Source organism: Panthera onca, chromosome C2 (assembly GCF_046562875.1).
Source record: "Panthera onca isolate mPanOnc1 chromosome C2, mPanOnc1 haplotype 2, whole genome shotgun sequence".
NCBI lineage: Eukaryota > Metazoa > Chordata > Mammalia > Carnivora > Felidae > Panthera > Panthera onca.
Window position 1 is genome coordinate 14,641,443 of NC_138347.1, and position 14,170 is coordinate 14,655,612.

A 14,170-nucleotide genomic window follows, 5' to 3' on the forward strand; every position below is an offset into this window, starting at 1 on the left:
GCTGCCAGTTGGTCTCCTTGAGCACTAATGTCATGGTGAGAGTTTAGCATTAGCCTCCGTTACTGAGATTGGACAGTCACAGGTGGCGTAATTGTATCAGCTATGTAAGTAGATTCTGCTTATGTTACTGTACCCATTCATAGCCTCTGGGTCATTTTGTGCACTTGTTCATCTTGCCAGCATTGTAGGGACTGCTGATGGAGGTAGGCTCACGTCAACCGGCGGAGTCATTTTGTCTACTTGATTGTTTCTTCCATGGTTGATGCATTCCTGTGGGCACTAAGAAGAAATACACACTGTGTGTCCACTGCATGTGTCTATCCACATGCCTCTACACCAGATTCCTTTGTATCAGTATTCTAATATTCTCCTTTCCAGGTCCCTAATTAGCTGACCGGGTCAATTGCCACCGTCCAGGAATTTAGATGTATCAGATATATTTTTTCCTTTTGTCAGCCAACACCAAGGTCCTGCATCCTTTGGAGGAAATATGCTCTATACTGCTCTTGAGATTATTATTCATATAAAGTTTAGGTATGCATAAAAAAGGATTACAGAAAGGAAGTGTCTTTAAAAATTTTTATCTTTTATTTTATATTTGAGAGAGAGAGAGAGAGAGAGCGTGAGCAAGGGAGGGGCAGAGAGACAGAGACAGAACCTGAAGCAGGCTCCAGGTTCTGAATTGTCAGCACAGAGCCGAACTCAGGGCTCAAACTCACGAGCAGTGAGATCATGACCTGAGCCGAAGTCGGACGCCCAACTGACTGAGCAACCCAAGTGCCCCAGAAAAAAGTTTTAAAGAAATAAATGTCTAAAGCCCCAAATAAATTAGCTCAAATTCATCAATCTATTATTAGGTTTACAAAGTTTGCTCCCATAGACATGGTAAAAATTGACTTATTAAATACCCCCCAAAAAAACAAAAGCAAAAAAAAAAAAAACCACCAAAAAACCAAAAAACAAAAAAACTCAAACACCTTACCCAGTTAAAACTAACAATAAAATTAGCATAATATTTGGAAGGCAGAATGAATGAGTTTATTACATTATGTTCATTTGGGTTTTCATCTCTTGTGAATAAAATGCATGAACAAGAGGGGTGCCTGGGTGGCTCAGTTAGTTAAGCAGCTGACTTCTGCTCAGGTCATGATCTCGCGGTTCATGAGTTCGAGCTCCATGTCGGGCTCTGTGCTGACACCTCAGAGCCTGGAGCCTGTTTCGGATTCTGTGTCTGCCTCTTTCTGCCTCTCCCCACTCGTTCTCTCTCTCTCTCTCTCTCTCTCTCCCTCTTTCTCTCACAAATAAATAAAACATTTAAAAATTATTTTAAAAATAAAAAATAAACACATGAACAAGAATCCCACTATTTCATTAATGATAATTCATGTTTATTAACATCAATTCCATTAATTGATCTCACCATTTATTTAATTCCAATTCTATCAATTAATCCAATAAAATTAATCATTAAGTTCAGTATATGTTAGAGACAGGTTTTTTGGTCAGTGCTTTGTGGCTGGAGAAAAGGTGACTGAAGACTTTTTCCTGAAGATCATGAAGATGATAGGTTCCCTGTTTAGAGATTCGACACACTCCTCAAAATGTCTGCACCCTTAACAAGTGGATGTGTAGAATCCAGATCCACAGGTTGGTCTGTAACAAGATGACTGACAGCTCCTGGAGGAGAAGTAGGTTGGGCGGCAGAAACTGGATCCATAGCTCAGGGAAGGGAAACCACAGACTCCATAACCCAGGGGTCTGAAGCCACTGGATCCACAGCCCAGAGAGTAGCAGCTTCTGGATCCACAGCCCAGGGAATGGCAGCTTCTGGATCCACAGTCCACAGACCCAGGGTAAGCAGTCCAGCAGGGACCGCAGAACGTGGAGGTCCTCGGGAGGGAGCAGGACATCTGGCAGGGGCTGGACACCACGCAGGACGTCCGGCAGCTGGTGGGCTCACAGCAGGTCTCCTGACAGTCGCTGTCGAGGGAGGAGCCCAGCTGGCAGGTGCTGGGAGAGCAGAGGTCAGTGCGGTAGACCAGGTTGCTGGGGGAAGAAGAGCCACAGGAGGAGCTTGGGTAGCGCAGGTAGCCCCCAAGGGAGCGGGAGGAGAAGTTTCCAGAACAGCAGCTGTAGGGCATGTTGGCAGGAGATGTGAGTTCAGCTGAGTTACAGTGAGAAGGTTCTGAGTTTAAATGTCGCCTCCTAGACTGGGGCATTTATATACTGTCAACCATGGGTGTGGCATTTTTTACAGTCACCTTTCCCACATTTGGAATCTCTCATTTTCCTATATGTACATCAGTGATATTTTCTCTAATTGCAGATGATTCCTTCCATCTCATATTTGTGGGAGAATTCATTGTGATGTAGCACCAAGCCAACGAACCATCCCAATGTCAGAAATGCTATGACTGTATGTCATTAATGCCAACTAATCACGACCAGGAAACCCCCTACTCTTCTCCTTGGCTGAGACTCGTTGTGCCTTTTGCCTGTACATTGGCTGGGGAATGCTTAGCTCTAAAGGCAGGGATTGAGATGAAGTCACTTTTTATCTACCTCAGTGGAATAGAGGCACCTTATTTGTCACCAATGATTTTCTTTCTATAAATGTATTTCATTCCCTAAAATTACTTCTTATACATTACATTACATTATATATATATACCTCTCAAATCCATTGGAAAGGGGAAAATAGATACAATAAATTGACTGAGAAATATGATGGGTCACAGAGAGAAATCAGGAGAAGTGTTTAAAGGCAAAATGACTAAGCAAGATTAATTTGGGACAAAGATCTCAGTAGAGACCAGTTTGTACACGTGTGAAGAAACTCAGAGTCAAATACTGTTGAGGTGAAGGAAGGTAACTAGTGACACTATGGGTCTTTCCATCTGTGTGTAATTTCAATAAAAACAGGTTCTGTATTAATATGGTTTATGGCTTTTCATATACACATTGTCCCTTTTGTCACCTGTAGTTACAATGTGTCCAGTAATCCTGCTCTCCTAGGACGAGTCTTATTACACAATACTTTCTGGTCATTTTTATCTTTAGGTTCTTATCTTACGATTATCTCCTTCATTGTAAAAACATTCTTCCCTACTTCAGTTTTCTTTAAGATTATTTTTCCATTGTAAAATATCCAAATATTTTCTTTTGTAGAGTTCTCCACATCAGGCAAAACTTAACTAAAATGAATCTTGAAGCATTTTCTCCGGTTGGAAAGACAATTACCCCAGAGGGGAACTTGTAATTGCAGGAGGCAATAAAAAAGATTGAAATATAAGTGAATTGTCTAAATACTCACTGTGCATAACACTAATAAAGTGGTTTGTGGTTCTTAATATATAGGTAGAAGTAAACAGTAATTAAGAATGATCATTAAAATCTCTTGAAAACTTACTAACAATTTTTGAAATTATAAAAAAACAACTTAAAGGATAAAATTCTAACTTTAACCATTTTATTACCTCTCCCAAAAGTGAGAAAAGTGTGAAAATTTATTATTACACAGAGAAAATGTGTAAGGAGAAATTTGAAATTATCAATAATTAAGTTAACTATAATAGACTAAATAATCTGTAGAAAAGACTTAGACTATCAGACTGGACTAAAAACCAAAACTATTGTCTACTTAAAATAGAGTTTCTTCAATATAAGGAAACAGAGAAGGGAAAAAGTAAAAAAGAATCATGAGGAAAAAGAAACAAAAAATGCTACCTCCGTTTTACTAACCCCAAAGTTTGCTGTATGACAAGACATGAAGATTATTAGATGCAATACAAGATATTTCTTCACAATCATTCTGTCAGCCTTTCAGGATGATATCCATGACTTTGCAATTCATTTAGAGGATACCCTAAAGCCACACCATCCAACAGACTAGCTACTACCCACATATATCAAGTTCAATTAACATCAATTAAAATTAAATTAAATTAAAAGTTTCGTTCTCCAGTCATATTAGCCACGTCTCAAGAGCACAATAGATACACGTGGCTGATGGAAGCCGTATATTGGAAAATGCAGATAAAAATATTTTCAACAGGGGCGCCTGGGTGGCGCAGTCGGTTAAGCGTCCGACTTCAGCCAGGTCACGATCTCGCGGTCCGTGAGTTCGAGCCCCGCGTCAGGCTCTGGGCTGATGGCTCGGAGCCTGGAGCCTGTTTCCGATTCTGTGTCTCCCTCTCTCTCTGCCCCTCCCCGTTCATGCTCTGTCTCTCTCTGTCCCAAAAATAAAAAAAAAAAAAAAAAAAAAAAAAAAAATATTTTCAACAACACAGGAGATTCTACTGGACACAGCTGCCTTAGAGTTCACAGCATGCTTTGTTGACTTGCTAATATAAATGAACACTTTTACTATTTCCTGCCCAATGCAAGAATGTCAGAAATCTTTTTTTATTATTTTTTTTAGTGTTTATTTATTTTTGAGAGACAGAGAGACAGAGCACGAGCGGGGGAGAGGCAGAGAGAGAGGGAGACACAGAATCTGAAGCAGGCTCCAGTTTCTGAGCTGTTAGCACGGAGCCCGACGTGGGGCTCGAACCCACAGACCGAGAGATCATGACCTGAGCTGAAGTCGGATGCTCAACCGACTGAGCCACCCAGGCGCCCCAAGAATGTCAGAAATCTTAGGGTCAGTTATCTTTACCCCAATTCATGCACTATTATTTTTAATGACAGCTTCTCTTTTTTTAAAATTTATTTGTTTATTTTGAGAGACAGAGAGAGAGAAAGAATGAGAAAGGGAGGAGCAGAGAGAGGGAGAGAGAGAATCTCAAGCAGTTCCCAAGCTGTCAGTGCACAGCCCGATGTGGGGCTGGATCCCACGAGCCATCATGACCTGAGCCGAGATCAAGAGTTGGATGCTTAACCAACTGAGGCACACAGGCATCCCAATTCGTGTATTATTATGTTAGGATATTCATTATTATAATTTCAGTTATGCTTATGTATATTGATAGGTATTTGCTTCCTTGTTTTTATGACCCAAATTTGCTTACATCTACCCAATATATATCTTTTCTTTACTCTTCATTTCTTTTTAGATCTTTTTTTGTATGTTCTGGGGTTATTTTGCTTCTGACTATATATAACTTTTATTATATATTTTAGTGCTGGAAAGGTAGCGACAGATTCTTTATGTTTTTGATTGTCTGAAAATTCTGCATTTCTCCTTTAGTTTTGAAACAAATACTCACTAGTCAAGTATTCTAGCTTTAAAGTGTTCTTTCTTCAGAAATTTGAGGATATTTAATTATTGTCCTGCTTTCCTTTTTCTATCTGTTTAGAATGCAGCTGTCAATCTTACTGCGGCTTTTTTGAAGGTAACTTGCATTTTCTTTCTCTGTTGGTGATTTTAAAGTTTTCTCTTCCTTTTTGTTCATCAGTTTTGACTCCGATGCATTCTCTTTATTTGTTAGTTTGAATATGTTCTCCAGAACAATCTCCAATTGTCTCTCCAGCTGTGTCTAATTTCTTCTTAATCCATTCAACAATTCTACATTTAACTTACTGCACTTTTCAATTTTAGAATTTTTAGTTGGTTATTTTAATATGTTTCTCTCTCTCTCTCTTAAAATCTTAAATTTCTCTTTTTATTTCCTAAAGTGACTTCTACTACATGATACATATTTTGGATTTAATCATTTCTTAACTTCTTAAAGCCTGGTGAATTTCCCAAGGGTATCAGATGATCTCTATCTACATCATCTATCTTTATCATCTATATATCCATCCATATCTATATAAAAGTATATCTATAATTATATCTATACCTATAAAGCTATACCTGCATTTACATTTATATCTATATCTGTCTCTGTAAAGAAATTATTGAAAGTCCTCTCTATACCATGCTAATATAATCAAGCATTGAAATAATTTGGAACTGAGCTTTAGTTCATAGGAAGGGGTCAATATTTGAGGCTTACCCTAGTCCTAAGGTTTTGTTCAGAATCTCAGACAATTTTTGTCAAAATCATTAGAAGTTTGTAACCTTCAGTTTTGGTTACCTAAGCTCATGAGTTGCATCAGCCTCTCATTTGGATTCAGCAATATTCCTAACCTAAAAATAGTCACAAATTCTGAGACTTTGTTGTTGTGGTGGTTGAAACCTCCCTGATGTTTTGTCCCTGGTAATTTCTGAACATGTCACATATATTTTCTTTATCTAGATTTTTCTAGGCAAAAGATATTAATTCTGAATATATACTTTTTTCATTTCTAAGTATACCAATTTTTATCTTAGTCCCCCTTAGGAATAAATTTAAAATTCATAATTAATCCTTGGATACAATATTTAGCTTTTAAAATATGAAAGAATGATTAGAATTATGAGAAATAGAAGTAAGCGTCCGAGCACTAAACTATTTTAATGGTTTGAATGGAAAGGGGTGGAAACAAGAATTATTGTGGTTTAAAATGTAGTACCTCCAAAAAAAACCAAATAAAATGTAATACCTCTAAATGATGGAGTGACAGTTATTCATCAACTATCTTTTTTTCAAAGATGTTAATGTTTATTTTTGAGAGAGAGAGAGACACAGAGTGTGAGCGGGGGGAGGGACAGAGAGAGAGGGAGACAGAATCCGAAGCAGGCTCCAAGCTCTGAGCTGTCAGCATAGGGCCTGACGCAGGGCTCAAACCCATGAACTGTGAGATCATGACCTGAGATAAAGTTGGACGCTTAACCAACTGAGCCACCCAAGTGCTCCATTCATCAACTATTTTTAACCATGTATTCCATTGACACACCTCATAAATATCTCCTTCAACTGTAAGTTAACTGAATTTTCAATAATTTCTTTTCTTTAAAAAAATTTTTTGAATGTTTATTTATTTTTGAGAGAGAGACAGAGAGACAGTGCATAAGCAGGGGAGGGGCAGAGAGAGAGGGAGACACAGAATCTGAAGCAGGCTCCAGGCTCTGAACTGTTAGCACACAGCCCGAGTCGGGAATAGGTTCCTTATCAAAATCTATCTATCTTTGCATTTTGATATTCCTGGAAACACTTTGCCTAAAAAAACAGAGAATGATATCATGAAAATGAAAGATAATATTTGCCTATGTTTCTGTGTGTTTAAATACGCATTAAATCACCATTCCTGACGGTACCAAATGCTTATTATCTTTTAGTTTGAAACATGAGTCAAAACCAAGGTGGAAATCATCCTTAGGAATTTAGATTCTTCACTCTAATGTTAAGGCATCACTCATTACACATACGTAGAGAAGATCATATTGAGAACTCATCAGTGACACTACAGGTGCTTATCACCTTTACCAAGAAAGGGTGGGTGACTTCAAGCCAAACTACCTAAAATTAATACATAGTCATTTTCATTTGTGTTCGATTCCATTTTTCTTTCATGTGCAAGCCTCACCATATAAATCTAAACATTATTTTTGTTCTCTGCATTCCTTATATAACTATCAGCTAGTCTGCTACCTTACCACTTCTTGTGAGGGAATCAATCCCATTCCTGAATCTGAGATTTCCATTCGCAAAATAGTCTTCCACTACCTGTAGTTTGAGTAAGAAAAATCTCTGAGGTCCCTCAAAATTAGTTCAGGTCCCCAATTTCTCAAGATTTCCAATCTATTTCCAGGTGCAGATAGATAGTTTCATAATATCTTCTTTATCTATCACAGTAAAAAAAACTTAGCCAATAAACAACTAACAACAATAAACACAGCTGGATATCAGAAGCAGTAAGTTTATTAGATTATAGTCATTTGGTTTTTCATACAATTTTGGAAGAAAATCCAATAACATGAATCTTATCTGCAATGCAGACTTTAGACCTTATGTTCAGGGAGTATATTCACTGGAGAATTTTTCAAATAAAGTCTGTCAGCCAGTATTTGGGGGCAGACACTAGGTGAGAATTTGATAATCGAAGAATAAGAAGCTAATTCTTCCTGCAAGTGATGAAGAGAATAAAGGTTATGAGTAGAGGTATTGATGAGATGAACAATAAGATTAGAAATTTAGTAAAGTGATCAGTAGAAGCCAGATCTACACATTGGTTTGTAACAAGAAGACTGGTAGGTCCTAGAAGTCAAGAAGGATGGGTGACAGAACTGAGATCCATAGCTCATGGAAGGGAAACCTTGGACTCTGCAAGCCATGGGTCTGAAGCCACTGGATCCACAGCCCAGAGAGTAGCAGCTTCTGGACCCAAAGCCGGCAGACCCAGAATAAGTTGTCTGGCAGGGACTGCAGAACGTGGAGGTCCTCGGGAGGGAGCAGGACGTCTGGCAGGGGCTGGACACCACGCAGGACGTCTGGCAGCTGGTGGGCTCACAGGAGGTCTCTTGACAGCCGCTGTAGAGGGAGGAGCCCAGCTGGCAGGTGCTGGGAGAGCAGAGGTCAGTGCGGTAGACCAGGTTGCTGGGGGAAGAAGAGCCACAGGAGGAGCTTGGGTAGCGCAGGTAGCCCCCAAGGGACTGGGAGGCGATGTTTCCAGAGCAGCAGCTGTAGGACATGTTGGCAGGAGATGGGAGTTCAGCTGAGTGACAGAAGATTCTGTGCTTGAATATTGCTCCTCAAGTAAGGCATTTATACACTCTCAGCAATGGGTGTGGCACTTTACAGTGCCGTCTTCTCCAGATTTGGAGTCCCTCATTTGCATACATGTAACTCAGTAATCCTCTTTGTAATTGGAGTTAACTAATTCTCTTCATCTTATATTTATGGGTGCACTCATTTTATAGCTCTATGTCAAAGAATTACATCCATGTTACAAATGCTATGACGATATGTAATTAATGCGTACTCCGTCATGGCCAAGGAAGCCCCTCTTATTTTTCTGGTCATGACTAGTTGTACATGTGCTCAGATTTGGCCGAGGAATGCTTTCTTCCTAAGGTGGGGATTTCGAGGCAGTCATCTCTGCTTTGTGTCAGTGTCTGAGAAGCAGAAATCTGGTCTTGATGAGGAACCTTCTAAAGATTGCCCCTACATCAAGCCATTGATTTACACTCTCTAATAGAATTTTGCATCCAGTACCTACTATTAACGATGCTTACTATGTCCAGTCTAGAGGGCTGTTATAACAGGAAGCCAAAGAGATTGAAAGAGAAGTTAGAAATGGGCATAATCCTGAACAAATATGTTGTAAAAATCTACTGTTTAGAAAAAGAAACAAGATACAGTGGTAGAAAGAGGGACAGAACTCTCTGGAACTTCTTCTATCCCCCTAGAGAACTTGTGGATATTCTGTCTTTTAGTGCAATCATATCATATTGGTTCAAAATGAACTTAATTCATGGCTTTTATATGATACATTTATGTGCAAAATTTCCGGGGGTCTACCTTCCCATAATACTTAAAATTTTGAATGCTTTCTGAGTATCTCCAGTCATGGCAGATTCTGTTTTTCTCCCTGATTTTGGTACATGATTCTGTCCCTGCTTTCTAACTAGACAGGACCCCAGCTTGCAATCTTGAAGTTTATAATTTGGGGGGACCTCTTTAAGAAAAAGAATACAACATTATGAATATAGTAGTAGATATAAACATGAATGCTAATTTAGAATAAAAATAATATTAACAAATACAAACTTACAGGATGACAATAAAAACACAAATATCACAAAATCAAGACAACAATATGATATCAAAATCATCACTATCATCTGTAACATTTCCTCTATATGGCCTGTATAGTCTTTGATCACTTTCACATATGACAATGATTTTGTCAACATCATTTTCTGTAGAAAGAATAGACTATAACTCACTTTTTCTTCCATAATTATGTACCAAAAAATACTCAAATTATTTTTGATGACACAGAAAAGGTCCTTTCAACATTGCTATTTATTAGTAACGCCACATCTGTAACGTCCTGTGTCGTTTCTCCTCAGCTGATGCTTCAATCCTGGGATCAGGCTTATCTCAGCCTTGTGTCCCTGCCTCACCTCCCCATCCCAGTCTGCCGGCCCTGGAGGCTGCTGACTTGTGTGAGAATCAATCAGCTATGGATCCTCAATTTTAGTGATCTTCTACTGGATAGCCGAGTAGTGTCTTGGTTCTAATCGTTCTTGAACTCAAAACTCCCTAAAGGTCTTTTATTTCTTTTCAATTTATTTATTTGTTTTGAGAGAGAAAGAGAGAGAGAGAGAGAGAGGCAGAGAGAGAGGGAGAGAGAGAGAGAATCCTAAGCAGGCTTCATGCTGTTAGCGCAGAGCCCGACACAGGACTCAATCCCAAAAATCATGAGATCATTACCTAAGCCGAAGTCAAGAATCAGATGCTTAACAGACTGAGTCACCCAGGTGCCCCACAACTCCCTGAAGTTCTGAGGTTCATCAGGTTGATTCTAGAAGCCAGTGGTAGCACAGGCAGCCTTCTGGATCCACCTACAGCCCCAGAACTACTACAAGGGCAAATGATTGACTCCCAGACTATGGCAGCACAGCCAGAGCGGTGGGTTCCCCCGAGCCTCCCTGGAGGAGTGGAGTGGAGCCTTGGAAAAGGTCAGACAAAGAATCCCTAAAGAAGACCCTCATGTTCACGCTTCATTAGGTTAAATATGTCTCTGTCTTTACCTTAGTTGCTCTATCCAAAATGTTTCAACATGTGCTGGTGATATTCCATCTGAGATATTGGGAACCTGCATACAGTGCCCAGGTCTCTCTTCAATATACCTTCCATGGAAACGTCTCTGTCCAGAGTCCCAACCTAACTTTCAATAATTGCAATGTTGTGGTTTGTTGCTGCTTTTGTTATTTTTCGCTGGTCCTCTTTGACTCCAAGTTTTTTTTAACAAAGGAAAATATCTGATAGAAATGTCACATCGTTTGAGTCTCTTGCCGTTTCCTGCCAATTTCAAGACCAATGAACTGATGCAACAGACACCAAAAGTCAAATATGTGGTGTCAGACACTCAGAAAGTATAGTGCGGTGGCTTATGGCATTGAGTTGTAACTCTACTTGATAAAATGACTGTATAATTTTACAGTATATGTTTAAATTAACAACTTTCCTCATGCAAAAGCAGGTTCCATTGCAGCGTTACAAAAAGAAGCATCTGCAGGACTTCTATAAGTCCAGGGAAAGATGAAGTAGCTACATTCACATCAAATAGCTACTTTTAAAAAGTTTATCTTATGATCTTTACATTTTGAATTTTTCTTCCTACGAGCTCCCAACTACTGAAACAAGAGTCCTAGCCTACACAATGCCGTGAGCACCATGCCTTTCTCAAATACTGGTTTTCAAAGAACTTCTTCAAAACGGTTGTCTTATCTCAAGTAAGAGTGACCCTTTGCTCACTGGATATAGGACAGTTGTTAAGCAAAATAATAAAGTCAGCAACAATTGTCCACAGTGACACGACCCTCCAGCTGTCCTCACAGGCACGCAAGGATGCCCTTCTCTTCCCCACACATCTGACTCTCCTCGCGTCGAGGAGGAGTGTTATACCGGTTGAGATCACAGATCGCAAACTGTCAGGTCCTCTACCAAATCCAGCCCACACACAAGTTTCTTCATCGCACAGGTATAGGTCCCCATAGGCTTTTCGTCAGACTCCAGATCAGTCGCCAACATTTAAAAATCAAAAGAGATCACACAGAATATGGAGGTCTGACATCTTCTAAATTTCTGACATTCTGGTTATGCTGGGCTCCCTTGCTTGCGGCTCCCTGGAACAGACTACAAACTGCCCCATTCAGAGAAGATGTGCTCCCCCCGGACTTCCTTACAACTTCAGTTACTCCTCTTTATTTAACAGCTCCGGGGCCAAATTTCAGCGGCCATTAGTCATTAAGCCCGCACTATTATTTTGTTGTGTTAGTTAATGTCTCTATCACACGTGGGAGAAGGAAAGGTAAGTGGAGAGACTTTGGGTTTTAGGACATTTTATGAAAACACACTCCCTGGGCACTTGAAGGATAGTCTTCCATATTTAATAGAGAAATATAATGTGTCCACGTTGGCGGATTGGGACGTAAAATATCGATCATGAAACAAATCACAGGTCAGATGGACCACCTCACTTATGTTTAAATACTTTACACACCAGCAGAACTTGACATGGACTTTAAATACTGGGCAACAACTTAAACCCGTGGTGTCTTAATTCTGAATATGCAACAGAATTAACAAAGGGCCATTTTAGACATACGAACCAAGCAGAAAATAAACAATTTTATTTATTGACTTAGGTATGTATGTATATATGTATGTATGTATATATGCATTTATAATTTTGGGGAAAGCACAAGCAGGGGAGGGTTAGACAGGGGGGACAGAGGATCCAAAGCAGGCTCCGTGCTAACAGGCTGACAGCAGCGAACTCAATGTGGGGCTCGAACTCACAAACCGTGAGATCATGACCTGAGTTGAACTCGGACCCTCAACCAACTGAGCCACTCAGGTACCCCCCAAAATGAACAATTTTAAAAACCAAGTGATTGAGCTCCTCAGGCCGTTCCACATGTGGTTCTGATGTACCACCATGGTTAGATTAAAGGGTTAACCAAGTTAAATTAAATTAAATTAAATTAAATTAAATTAAATTAAAGGGTTAACATCTAGCCAGGAGCCCACAGGAGATGCTCATAGCTGCATGACATCATACTACATGCTGACAACTGTAACCACCTCTGTGCAGGGATTGTCTTTCCAAGAATATAAAGTACAACATTACAAAGAAAGAAAAGGAAATCTATTTTCTGCTTATAACATCATAAGTCTATTGTAATGGGCAGTTGCTGCTAATAACCCGCTGCACCCTCTCTTCTTGCTACTGTGCAGATATAATAGCTGTTACGAATGCTGTTGTTTGGAAATGTTGAAGACGGATTTAGTAGCATTAATATCCATCCTGCAAGACGCAGCACCCTAGGGTTTGAACAAAGGCTACGTGTCACTACCCAGCGACATTGTGCAGATGGCCTCATGATGAGTAGTAATGACTCACTATAAATACAGGAGAGAAGAATAGCAATTGTGACAGACTGTGATAGCTAAAATGGAAGGCAGAATAAAAAGGGCTTTTGCATTAGAAATCGGATGTGGAATGTATGAGTGGAAGGAAGTGCAATGGCCTGTAGTACATCCATGTAGGCACTCCATAGACATATGTTGATTGCATGTAAAGGGAAATCGTCTTCATGTTTTAAATGTCTTAAGCAAAATAAATCATGTAAGAGTGTTATGTAAATATTTATTTTTGTTCCTTCTTTGATTGGGCAGCTTAGTGAAGGTTGACTATGTGTATCTATCGGACACAGAAGCTTTTCTACTCCGAGGCCACGGCTCAGCTAAGACCCATAGGCTTAATGTTTTCCAGATGATAACAAGTTTTGACCCAGTGGAAAGTAGTGAAATGAAGAGAAAGAGTAGAGACTAGTAGACGTGTGTGTGTGTGTGTGTGTGTGTGTGTGTGTGTGTGTGAACACCTTCCTCTCCTGCTACTTTGTGGAGGTCTGGCCTCTTCCTGAGGCTGGCGTGTCCCTGTCCTCTGCTTCATTTCCTTCTCTCCCAAGCCTTTGCTGACTGAAAGCACAGGAGTGGCATATAGAAGGCAATTCCATATTTACTCTGCATTTATTCATCTAACCTCTGGAAAGTGACATAGGATTAGGTGAGCTCTCTGTTCATGAATTTCTTCCCTTTCCAGTGCAGGGGTGAGAGGGGACGGTACGTGAGCAGGCATGGGTCGTGGCATGCAGAGGGGAGCAGGAACAAGAAAGGTAGAGGAAGAAGTTATTCCAGGGCACTTCTGGATGTTCAGCGGCTTCAAAGTAGAGGGTACTTGAGGTTTCTTGGTCCCCAGGGCTCCTTTACTCTTATAGTTAGGCAGGAGCCCTAGACAGAAAGACAGCTGATTTTCTCTAGAGAGGACCTTGTTTAATACTGCTTCATTGACTGAGCTGTGTCACGGTGGCTGGCTGGAGGCACAGACATAGCAGAGGTCATGGTTTCCCCGTGTCTGTTGGAGGCAACTGGAGAGAGCGCCAACATCAGGGACACCTCCAACCCAGGGTCTTGTTTTGGTGTCTTTGCTTAACTCCACTGACTCATTTTCCGATTTCAGTGCTTAAATTCTATGATGCTAAAATTTGGTTCTGGTGCCCAGAGACTAATTCCTTTGCAAGTTCTGCCCCATTCAAAGTAGACTCAGGTTTCAATGAGAGGGGATAAAG

General features: G+C 40.1%; 2 protein-coding genes across 2 annotated transcripts; both read right to left on the reverse strand.

Moving 5' to 3' along the window:
- Window positions 1-1,439: 1,439 nt before the first annotated feature.
- Window positions 1,440-2,186, reverse strand: LOC132682799 (keratin-associated protein 13-1-like). The gene has a single exon (XM_060637983.3). The coding sequence runs from the start codon at window positions 2,139-2,141 to the stop codon at window positions 1,614-1,616; it is 528 nt and encodes a 175-aa protein (XP_060493966.2). The 5' UTR covers window positions 2,142-2,186; the 3' UTR covers window positions 1,440-1,613.
- Window positions 2,187-7,709: 5,523 nt separating this feature from the next.
- On the reverse strand, window positions 7,710-8,525 carry LOC132682798 (keratin-associated protein 13-1-like). Its single transcript, XM_060637982.3, has one exon. The coding sequence runs from the start codon at window positions 8,495-8,497 to the stop codon at window positions 8,012-8,014; it is 486 nt and encodes a 161-aa protein (XP_060493965.3). The 5' UTR covers window positions 8,498-8,525; the 3' UTR covers window positions 7,710-8,011.
- Between the last annotated feature and the right edge of the window lie 5,645 nt (window positions 8,526-14,170).

What these genes read in the sequence shown, in the direction of transcription:
- LOC132682798 (XM_060637982.3), bottom strand. Translation starts at nt 8,497, where the DNA reads ATGTCCTACAGCTGCTGCTCTGGAAACATCGCCTCCCAGTCCCTTGGG.
- LOC132682799 (XM_060637983.3), bottom strand. Translation starts at nt 2,141, where the DNA reads ATGCCCTACAGCTGCTGTTCTGGAAACTTCTCCTCCCGCTCCCTTGGG.